The sequence below is a fragment of the Sminthopsis crassicaudata genome, chromosome 3 (genome assembly GCF_048593235.1).
Source record: "Sminthopsis crassicaudata isolate SCR6 chromosome 3, ASM4859323v1, whole genome shotgun sequence".
NCBI lineage: Eukaryota > Metazoa > Chordata > Mammalia > Dasyuromorphia > Dasyuridae > Sminthopsis > Sminthopsis crassicaudata.
The window spans coordinates 224,639,966-224,652,162 of NC_133619.1; the positions used below are offsets into that span (position 1 = coordinate 224,639,966).

The 12,197-nt window shown below is 35.8% G+C and overlaps 1 protein-coding gene across 1 annotated transcript in view; it reads left to right on the top strand.

The window, feature by feature from the left end:
• EFR3B (EFR3 homolog B) overlaps positions 1 to 12,197 on the top strand; it is a 108,934-nt gene that overhangs the window by 49,065 nt on the left and 47,672 nt on the right. The window contains exon 2 of the mRNA XM_074300054.1: positions 10,684 to 10,760. Within this exon, the coding sequence (XP_074156155.1) occupies positions 10,684 to 10,760 (77 nt within the window). The remainder of the gene's footprint in view (positions 1 to 10,683; positions 10,761 to 12,197) is intronic.

Sequence of the window (12,197 nt, forward strand, 5' to 3'; positions counted from 1 at the left end):
GACTACAATTCACTGGTTAGGAGCTGATTATCCTTTGCATAGGGGCTATTTGTCAAGGAAGTTACCAGCAGAACTTGCCTTATTAGTAAAGAGTGATTTATTGGTAAAAATTAATTCTGAGATCATTTTCTGCTCTAAGAGGCTCTATGATGTTCTAACATCTGAGAATTGTTCCCCATTGTCTGAATTTTACCAACTTTGAATGTGATCTGTTAATTGAGTTTTTCAATTGTACATCATAGGTTTTTATAGTTAGTAGAAACTAGGCAACTAGGTGCCATAGGGAATAGAGAGCTGGATGTGGTATCAGGAATACCTGAGTTTAAATACTATTTCAGAAACTGAACTCTGAACAAATCACTCATCCCTTTGTGGTCTGTTTCCTCATTTATAATAGTAGCCCCTACCTTTCAGAATTATTGTGAAAATTAAGTGAGATCATATATGAAAAGCACTTTGTTGTTGTTCAGTCATATTCAGTCATGTCTAACTTCATGATCCCATTTGAGATTTTCTTAGCAGATACAGGAATGGTTTTCTATTTTCTTCTCTATCTCCTTTTATAGGTGAGGAAACTGAGGCAATTAGGGTTAAGTGACTTGACCAGGGTCAAACAGTTAATAAATGTCTGAGGCCAGATTTGAACTCGAGAATATGAGTCTTTCTGATTACAGAGCTGTACTCTATCTAGCATACTACCTAGATACTCCGTGAAAAAGCACTTTGCAAACTTTATTTTTTAATAATAGCTTTTTATTTTCAAGATATATGCAAAGATAGTTTTTAACATTCACTCTTAGAAAACCTTGTCTTCCAAAATTTTTCTCCCTCTCTTCCCTTATCCCCTCCCTTAGACAGCAAGTGATCCAATATATGTTTAAAAAAGTGTAATTCTTCTATACTTATTTCCACATTTATCATGCTATACAAGAAAAAAAATGAGAAAGAAAAATAAACAAGCAAACAACAGTAAAAAAGGTGAAAAAAAAACTATATTGTGTTCCACATTCAGTCCCCATGGTCCTCTTTCTGGATACAGATGACTCTCTCCATAACAAATCTGTTGGAATTGGCCCGAATCATTGTTGAACTTTGCAAACTTAAAAGCTATATATAAATGTTAACTGTTATTTTTAGTACTTTCCCCTCCCAATTTTACAGATAAGAAAACTGTGGTCTAGATGTAGATAGTCCTTAGGTTCTAAATCCTAGTTATAACTCTTAGACCCATGGTGTCCTCCTCCCTAAAAAAACAAACAAACAAACAAACAAAAAATCACTTAAATTGATAACTGAAAAAAATAATGATAGGCAAGGGACAGCTAAGTGGCACACAGTGGAAAGAGCACTAGCCCTGGAGTTAGGAGGACCAGAGTTCAAATCTGATCTCAGACACTTGACACTTACTAACTACATAATCCTGGGTTAGTCATATAATCCTGATTGCTTGACCAAAAACAAAGAAAAAAATAATGAAAGGCAAAGCTCTTCTCACTGGGGAAAGCTTATTCCCACTAGGTTGGCTTTTTCCTATTTAGATGAATTAATATTGGGGAAACTTCGATTTCATCATATGTTGTCCCTTTAGATTTATTATAATGTTGATCCTAGTGCTGTTGAGAAACCTCAGGGAAGTTTGCCATCAATGAACTTACTTTGAATTTGTTAGGGATAATCCCCTTGAGGGTTAATTGTTCCTCTGAACTCACTGGACTCACAATTTTGTTAGTTGCCACCTGGGCCAAATATGTAATACACATATAATTTTGTTAAAATTGGTTAGTTACTTTGACTATTAGATTTAAGAAAATGATTATTTGAAACAAGATTTGAAGATAAATAATACTTAAGCACAGATTAACTTGTTGCTTTTATCAGTAAATAGAGTAAACTCTATTATTGAGCAAAATTTCCAGAATAATCAATCCACTGCTGACAATTCACTCTAATTTATTTTCTTTTTTTGGTATTGCCAGAAGCCTTCTGAGGCGCATGAAGTTCAGCAGTGTTTTGGACTAAATAGAAGTTTGGCTTAATGCCAGAATTTTTTCTAAATATTTGCTTTGTCACATAGAAGATTTCATATTTATATTTGCTTCATGACCTCCTGCTGCTCACTGATTGTACCTAGCCAGGAAATCTATTTGGCAACAGTTTGGCTTAATGTCAGAATTTTTCTAAATATTTACCTTGTCACGTAGAAGATTTTATGTATATACATACATACATATGTAAAATTGATTCATGACCTCCTGCTGCTCACTCTGATTATACCTAGCCACGAAATCTGTTTGGCAATAGATGGCTTTATTTATCTTGTGTAGGCTTCTAAAAATGCCCTTTAGCCATTTCTTTTCCTCTACTAAATTACATTACAAAAAAATATGGCCAAAAAGTCGGGTTTTCTTCCACCTTGGCTAAGAAAATCTGCAAATCCAGTGATTATTTCCTCACTCAGGATAGTTACCTGGGTGACGCTGCTGTCAATTATCCATTGATTTTTCTTTGAAGCTCACCCTAGTATGAAAGCTCTTTGTACAAAATACAAAGAATTAATGCCAATTAGCTCACTTCTGTATTTTCTTTTGAAATCTATATTTATAAAAGGGCTTTGTCCTTTCTTCATCTAACCTTTATAATGAACAGAATAGCTATGAAATCAGGAATTTAAGCAGTGATCTATTAGGATAAAACACCAAGAACTCAAAGCAATGTGTTGGAGGGAAAAAGAAAGAGTACTAGATTTGGAACCAGAGGACCCTAATGGAAATTACACACTTAATGCTTACTCTTTGTTTGATGTTGGACAAAACACTTCAATTTTTTTCAGGTACCAGTTCTTCAAAATTGAGCCAAATAAATTGTGAATTGCTTTCAGCTCTTCAAAACAAAATACAACTAGAACTTGGGTGACTTTGGATGTCATACTACACTTCCTGGCTCTAGTTTTCTTTTCTATAACATAATTTTGGGAAGATTGGACTGAATGACATGTAATTCCTTTGTAAATGTTTAAGTGATAATTTATGATCTATGTGACCTTGGGCAAATAATTTGCCATTTCTGGCATACTGTAGGTGCTTTATTAATGATGAATGAATGCAAGAATTAGAGACTAACTAGTTAATGAATTGCTCAGAAAATGAAGGTGGGCCAAACATAATAGCCCTTGGGCAGTATTGGCCCTTTCCAGACATGCAACCATGTAGAAAGAAGTCTAGAGTCTCCAGATATTATATGATGCCAGGAAAATTGGATCCAAGAATTTTCCAAACCAAAATTTTGTAGCCCTAAGACTCTAAAATATGTCTTTCAATGTTGCTGGAGCTTCAGGGGTCTGACACAACTGGGGTTACTGCTCTATGGGCTCTGTTGCTCTCTGCTGGGAATTGGTAATGTGGCATGCAACTTTGCCATGATTAGGGTTAGGCTGTTTGTAGCTAGTCAGACCATACTGTTTTGGTGCCAAACCAAGATAAACATGTACCAATGATTAAGGAAAATGCCAGAAGAAGAGGTGGTCACTTCTCTCCATTCTCTCTAGGAAGCTGGGCTAGAAAAAAAGCAAAACAAAACCAGCTGTGTTATAATGGATAAAACGACTATAGTTGGAGTTATGACCTGGGGGCAAATCCTAACTCAGATACTGACTACCCAGTGACTATGGGCAAGTTGTCTAACCTGCCAGGTGCTGTTTCTTCATCCAGAAAATAAGAATAATAAAATCTAGGATCTTCTTAGAGAGTTTGTCAAGAGGCTCAAGTAAGTAGACAATTATATAAATCTCAAATTGTCATCAGCAGAATGTAAGCCTTCTGAGGACAGGAACATATTTTTGTCTTCCAATTCCTAAAGTCTTATATATAATGTCTTAGTTAATGCTTCTAAATAAAATTGAACCTATAATAATGTTATCTCTTCTATCACTCACCCACCCCTCTTTTTTTTTTAAAGTAATTTGGAGCATTTTTTCATTTAATTGTTGATTATTCTCCTTCTCATAACTTCCTGTTCATATCCTTTGATCTTTAAATTATTAGGAAAGGGCTCCTGTTATATATTTGAATTAATTGCCTATATATATTGATTATTGAACCTTCATCAGCTAAATTTACTGCAAAGATTTTCCCCCAATTAAGTCTTTCTCTTCTGATTTTAATTGCATTCATTTTGCTTGTCTAAAAACATTTAAAATTTCTGTAATCAAATTGTCTATTTTATCTTTTTTGATTTCTCTCCTTTATTTGGTCAACTTTTCCTCTATCATACTTGTGAAAGGTTTATTTCCTCTTCTAATTTATTCATAATCTGACTTTTCATATCTCATTCATGTATCTATTTCGAGCTCATTGTGATATGTTGTATGCGATATTTTAAACATGATTTTTGTTGGATTACTTTTGTCTTCAAGTTTTCCCATCAGTTTTTGTCAAGACAGTAAGTTTTTAACTCCAGTAATCAATGCCCTTTGGTTTATCCAACACTATGTTGCTATGTTTGATTTCTTTTGGCTATTGTGGTGTACTAATTTAAGAAACACAAATACATGAGAGTGACTGGGAATAAACTATCTAGAGTTGTGCTGAAAAAATTCACCTGTCCCAAGAGTGGAGGGAGGAGATAGACTACACCTGAAGTAAGCTTCCTCTAAGAGGAAATAGATACACTCCGGCACAGAGATGTATGTCAAACTCCAGGTGACAACTGCTGACAAAATTCTGGAGTGCTACCAGAAGCAAATTCTAATATAATTGGGAAATGTGTGATGAAATGAAGGGCATCTAGGTGGCACAGTGGATAAAGCACTGGGTTTGAATTAAGGAAAATTCATCTTCTGAGTTCAAATGTAGCTTCAGATGCTTTACTAGCTGTGTGATCTCAGGCAAGTGATTTAATCCTGTTTGCCTCAGTTTTCTCATCTGTAAAATAAACTGTAGAAGGAATAGTAAATCACTTCTGTATCTTTGTCAAGAAAACCCCAAATCAGGTCCCAAACAAACAGACATGACTGAAAAACAACTGAACAAATAAGAGTATAAGAAGTAAATAAAAATGTAATACATAATATTAATTTGTGGTTTTCTAAGTCCATATGTAACTCATAAGAATCCATTGCTACTTGAGTCTTTCACCATTGCCTTGGATACCTCTATCAGTTGTCTGGGGAATAGAGCTGAAAAGGGAGTGTCAGGAGCAGATGGACAAGGGTGGAAGGTACACTTCCACCTCAGCCTGGGAGGAAGAGTACAGATGAGTGAGGACAGCTGTTGCCTTTGTCACTAAGGAACATCTATCATGGGCCATCCAGTTTAGTGGTTAAACTACTGACCTAGCTTCAAGAAAACTAGCTATCTCTAAAATATAGTCTAGGCAGCATAATCTTGGACAGATCACTCAAGAAATCAGTTAAACAGCCAACTCAATAAACTATGTCTGGAGATTAAAATTAAACGATTAAATTAAAACTAGTTCATGGATTTAAAGCTAGAAGATGCCTCAGAAGTCTTGTAGTCCAATCCCTTCATTTTATAGAAGAGGAAACTGAGCTCTAGGTAACTTGCCCAGGGTTGTAACAGGTGAGATATGAACCCACTGTGCCAGCTATGGTCCTTCATTGAACCAAATTGTGCATTTATATCTATTCCCGAGACAACAAGGCTGGGGGCCTTTGGCTGCAGCAAGATTGGCAAGAATGACTGTGTTTGTAGGATGAATGAATTGCTGCCAAGCTAGTTATTTGACAGTGCAAGGAAATAAAGGTGAATTAACAGACAACAGATTTAAATTTAAAAGTGTACTGATGCATTTTTCAGGAAGTAAATTTCAGTATAATAGTGCTTTGGAAAGAGCAAGGTTTTGAAACTGGATTTGAGTTCAAATGTTTCTTTATATATAATTATTACATATGTGTTTATATTATATATTAAATATATATTATGTATAATATATAAGTAATTATATTTAACATAAATATATACTAAATGTATAATATGTTACATGTGTATATATTACTTTATATATATAATAAGACCTTTGACTTCATCCATGGAAGGGAATGCCCCGTTAGGAAATTCCTCTACTAATGTGTGTCTGTCCCTTCTCAGAAGTTATAATTTTTTTTTTTGACAGTATATATGAATGAGTAATTTTTTATAACATTATCCCTTGTATTCATTTTTCCAAATTTTCCCCTCCCTCCCTCTACTCCCTCCCCTAGATGACAGGCAATCCCATACATTTTACATGTATTACAGTATAACCTAGATACAACATATGTGTGTAAATCCAATTTTCTTGTTGCACATTAAGTATTGGATTCCGACGGTATAAGTAACCTGGGTAGATAGACAGTAGAGTTAACAGTTTACATTCAATTCCCACTGTTCCTTCTCTGGGTGTAGTTGTTTCTGTCCATCATTGATCAACTGGAAGTGAGTTGGATCTTCTTTATGTTGAAGATTTCCACTTCCATCAGAATACATCTTCATACAGCATTGAAGTGTACAGCGATCTTCTGGTTCTGCTCATTTCATTCAGCATCAGTTCATGTAAGTCTCTCCAAGCCGCTCTGTATTCATCTTCCTGGTCATTTCTTACAGAGCACTGATATTCCATAACCTTCATATGCCATAATTTACCCAACTATTCTCCAATTGATGGACATCCATGCATTTTCCAGTTTCTAGCCACTACAAATAGGGCTGCCACAAACATTTTGGCACATAAGGTCCCTTTCCCTTCTTTAGTATTTCCTTGGGATATAAGCCCAGTAGTAGCACTGCTGGATCAAAGGGTATGCACAGCTTGATAACTTTTTGGGCATAATTCCAAATTGCTCTCCAGAATGGCCGGATTCTTTCACAAGAAGTTATAATTTTTAAAGCAGAAATCCTTAACATAGAGTCCTCTGACCATGAACTTGTATTAAAAAAAAAAGTTACATTTTTAATTCAACATAATTGGTTTCCCTGTATATTTGCAAACATTTTGAAAAAGTTTCACCAGATGGCCAAAGGAGACCATGACACCAAAAAAGGGTTTAAAAACCCCTATGAAAGGTGCCTGGAAACACTGAGAGATAAAATAACTTGCCTAAGATCATATAGCCAAGTGGAATTAAACTGAGGTCTTCCTGATTAACTACAAAGCTAGTTTTCTATCCATTGACACTATGCTACCTCCATGATGATACAACCACTGCCTCAATAATAGAGAAAGAGTTCTTCAGACATCTTGATAACCTTATTGGCTCTTTTTGATGACAGCCCTTGATAGAGAAGTGAACAAACATGGAGATTAGGAGATGTCTTGACAGGACTAGCTACCACTCTCACTTCCTTTTAGCCTATTAGATTTAATGTTGTCTTTAAGAAATTCCAGTTCTTGACATAGCGTGGCTTCTGACTTGTGCTTTCACTTGGATCCCAGCTGGAATGCCACCTTTTCCAGGGAAGCGTCAATGCTCAGGCCCACAAAATTTGCCTCAGCCACTAGTCTGTGGCAACTTTCAAGAGGGAAAATCTGTCCTCGATCAGAATTTGTTGAATGATTGGTTACTGAGGGAATATTTACTAAGTCATAAATGATCTGAAAAGATGAATGAAGCTCTCATGCTCAGGCTTGTGCTCAGTGAGATGAAGGATACAAAAGGATAAAACATATCCCTGCTGAAGGTCTAATGGGAAGATGAAGCTAAACAGTATAGAGCAATAGAAAACAGACCCCTGACATTCACAAGGGATTAACAAAACAGAACAGCTCACTGGGGCTATTGAGCCATATAAAGCAAACTCTTCTCATTCATAGGTGAGATCAAGCAGTACAAAATAACAGAGTAAACTCTGAGTCCTCAGGAGGATGGCTATATCAGTCTCTGTCCCTGAGAGTAAGGAAATCAGTGACTACCGAAATGACAAAGAATAAAGCAGACAGTGGGAGAAGGGGGCAGAGCAGAGAGCTTGCTCTTATATTTTCTTTTTTTTTTTCTTCCTTTTTCCCTTTAGCTTCTTTCTCCTTCTACCTTATGAGACAGAGAATGATAGGGTGAGGACAGCCTAACAGTATAGAAGAGACTAGACTCATCCAGAGGGGAGAAATTGAGGTTTTGTAGACTTTCAAATTAGTCCTGATATTTCAACCCTATGACATGAATAGTGAAAATAATGTCATGGAAGGTTTTTAAGGGCTCAGTAGCTGCTATAGTGAAATTGTCCTATGTTGTCTGGGAAATAGTGTTTTCCTTTCTGGAATTAGCACCTGCCTCTTCTTCCATGAATCATAAGTAGCCAGTGCTACTTCCATGCATCATAAGAAGCCTCATACTGTCTCCTGGTTGTACAAAATCTCCCATTCTATCTGAGCCTGCCTTCCTTTTCCAACAACTATGATGATGGTGACAGAAAAAAATGTTAATATAATGATAGAAAGATGTTACATGAAGTGTAACATCACCTATTACCTGCTTCTCCCTCTGAGCAATCCTAATAATCTCAGATGTCCTACTCTTGGAAGCATTTATTCTCAATTAAGTTCAACTAAACCCATACTGTAGGATCTACCTATAAACAAAGCCAGCTTGAGTCAGAGCAGCTGCCAAATGGCTTTTGATGTCTTAGTCCCCCTCATTGGGATTTATGGTATTAGATCTTAAGAAGTAAAAAAGCAAAATAAAAACAACAGAATAATGTGGTTTTCCTAGCCTGGATTACTAAAAATGGCTGGAGTCTTATGACCACACGTCATTACCTAATATGACGCCCTTCCCTTTTTCTCCTAAAAGTATAGAAATCCTCCTGTCAATCTCGTGATGGGACATCCCCAGAGTGGCAGGGTGTGCCCTAATATCTCAATTAAAGACATCTTAGTTCTTCACTGTAACTTTGATTTATTTCAGGACTCCATAATAGGATTATAGACTTAGAACTGAACAATATCTTTCAGAGGTCATATTTTGATAAGAAACTGAACCCGCCAAGAATGATTTTTTCAGAAGTTCCATAGATACAGTTAAAAACAGAACATGAGCCCAATAAATCCCACCTTTCAACCCAAACTTCTGGTTTTCAATTATCCTTGATCTTAGCTATTCATTTCATTATTGGGTAGCATTATCATAGTATGACATTCCTTGTATTATCAGCTATTTACAGTTCAGTGGATAGAACTCTGAACTTGTAGATATGAAGCCCTGAGAAATTTGAGTTTAAATATTTCTTAGCTATATAATCTTGGGCAAACCACTTAACCTCTGTTTTCCTCTTTTTCCTCAATTGCAAAATGTAGATAATATCAGCAACTACTTCTCTGGGCTGTTGAAAGGATCAAATGCGATAATATTTGTAAAATATTGATCTAGTGCTTGGCACATAATAGGTTCTATATATAATTCTTACTATTGTAAGCATGATGATTCTCAAACATAAAAGCAATTCATATTAATGTGTGAGTGGAAACTAAGTTTAATCATTGTGTAGAATTTTAAAAAGGAGTTTTTTAACCAAAATTAATCTTTAATTAGTTGACTAGTATGTAGCTTCAGGCAAGTCTCTTAATCTCTATGGGCCTCGGTTTCCTTCCTGAAAGGATTGGGCAAGATGACCTCTGAGGTAACTTTTAGTGTTTAGTCTATAAATCTACAAAGTGAGATTTTTTAAATTGTGAAACTTGTTTATTACAACAGCAATAAATAATACCCAAAATGAGGTAAGGTCAACTTTCATTAAGATTTAGATTTTATTTAGCCTCTTTTCTAAAAATGTTAGTGATACTTGTTAATCAAAAATAAACCTAAGCTTTCCCTTCTAATTTTACTCCCTTGTGAACAACCATTTTGGTGAATTTAACTCAACCCACATTTATAAAGTAATTTTCTTAATGAGAATAGTTTAATAGATGTAGTTTGAAAAGGGGGGAAGCTTTTGTGGTAGAGAAAAGAGGAAAAGTTAAGGCAAAAAAAGAATATGAAGAAATTGTGAATGAATGCCTTAGTGAAGCAAGTAGTTGGGTAGCCTTCCAACCTAAACCCTTATTATCTAAGAGAAAAAAAAAATTTGAGGATTTTTTTTTTCTTCATCCACTCAGTTTTTTTTTGTGTGTGTGTGGATAGTCAAATGTCAGAAGAAAATGAGAAAAGCCTCTAGCATATGATATTATGAAACTATGGAAGGATTTAGACAAAATTCATATAAGATGAGCAAAGAAGCTAGATTGCTGTCTTTTTCCTTGAAGGGAACATCTAAACTCACTGAGACTGCAGATTCATTGAGAACTGAGAGGATGGAATAGTTTGTCTTAAAACCCTCTCCCAGAACTGGGGCATGTTTTGGTGCAATATTTTCAGGTGATGTTTGAGAAAGATCTTACTTGCAGCCACATTTGGACTCTGCTTAGAGGCCTGGGTTGCCTGGAGATTCTGTTCATCTCACCTTGTTGCAGGTGTTTTTTCTCGTCTTATAAAAAGGGGAGATGAATGTCATAATGAGAAATAGCTTGACATTGTGCAAAATTCAGGAAATACTTGGTCCAGGGTAAATTAAATGAAAAGTTATGAGAGAAAGCATCAATTTTAATTCTTAATTGTACTCCCATCACTTACTACTCCAATCACGTACTTCTCTGTTCTTCTACTCTTCTACTTGGTGTACCTGGAAAGCATTTCTCAAAAGTTCTTTGTTCTCATTCCAGGTGTCTGTGGCTGTTGTGGTGCCCTTCGCCCCCGATACAAGAGACTGGTTGACAACATCTTCCCTGAGGACCCAGAGGTAGGTTGTCTTCCCCTTTTATCAGAGAGCCATAGAATCTCAAAGCTAGAAAGGATCTCAGAAGTCATGCTATCTAAAAGTTATGTGGGCTGCCAAAGGCAGAAGAAGGGGATTCTCTCAAATCAGAGGTCTTGAACCAAAGGATGATGACTCCTTGTCAACATCTTATAATGAGAATTCCATTCAGGAATGGGTTGGGCTAAAGAGCAACTTAAATCTCTTCAAAGACTAAAATTTCTGTGATTTCGATAATTCATCTAGTCTTGTCTCCCTACATGAATCTACCTCTCAAATATCCCTGAAGAGTTGTAATCTATCTCAGATTATTGGCCTTCCATGATAGGTAGAATATTTGAATAGACCTATTGCTAGATTTTCCATTTATTAAGGCAAAATCTGCCTCCAAATTCTAATTTTCTCATTCTGCTCTCTGGGGCCAAGTGGAAAACAGCTATCCCTCTGATCCATGTTACTAGTTTCTCCATAATCCTCACATCTGGCATTGTTACATGCTGCTATGAAAGCTAGCTCCCCTCTTCCAATAATAGAGCAAGCCTGAGTCTGGGATGATTCCTTGGTGGAGGTCTCTATTTTTGCCAGCATGTCTCCTTAGGGCTCTTTATCTCTGAGTATTTCTAGTCAGACAAACCACGGGCCTATAAGGAATAGGGCTGTTTTTGTGAACTTTATCACATTGAGTTATTCTCATTTTTCAGTAGCGAGAACCCATGTCTGTACTACTTTGTTTTTCTTTGTTTAGAAGGAGGGAAATAGCTTCTTTGCTAATTACATAGTAATAACATTAGAGAACCAATAACATTAATGAATGATATTTGTAGAATACTTTATGTTATCCTATTTGAATCTCACAACAACCATACAAGGTCAATTCTACAGGTATTTTTAATCTCTATTTTACAGATGAAGTTAGCCTGATGCCTGATACATAATAAGCATTTAAATACATTGTATGTTATCTTAGGTCACAGATGTAATAAATGTAAGAGATAGGATTTGAACCTGAGTATTTCCCAGTTCCAAATCCAGCACTGTTTTTAAAATCTACCATTCAAGCAAGAGGCTTCCTAATTGATAGAAAGAAAGCCAAGAACTGTATGACAGGCAAAGGAACTAAATCCAGCTTGTTGTGGGTAAAGGGGTAGGGATAGGAGAAAGCCCACCTTTGCTTTAAAACTGCCCTCTATTAGATATTTAGTACCCTTCATAATCCATCTTTCATCTGCTTCTAGACCTACAACTTTGATCATGAAATTATGTATAAATGAATAGGTGGATGGATAAGTAATATATACATATATTACTGATCAGAAACAGAAAAAAAAAGTTCCTCTTGTAGGAATGGTAGGGGGGTAGAGCTTCTAGTTTCATTGTTATGCATTTCAGTCTTGACTACAAGAATTATGACATTCTCTTTAT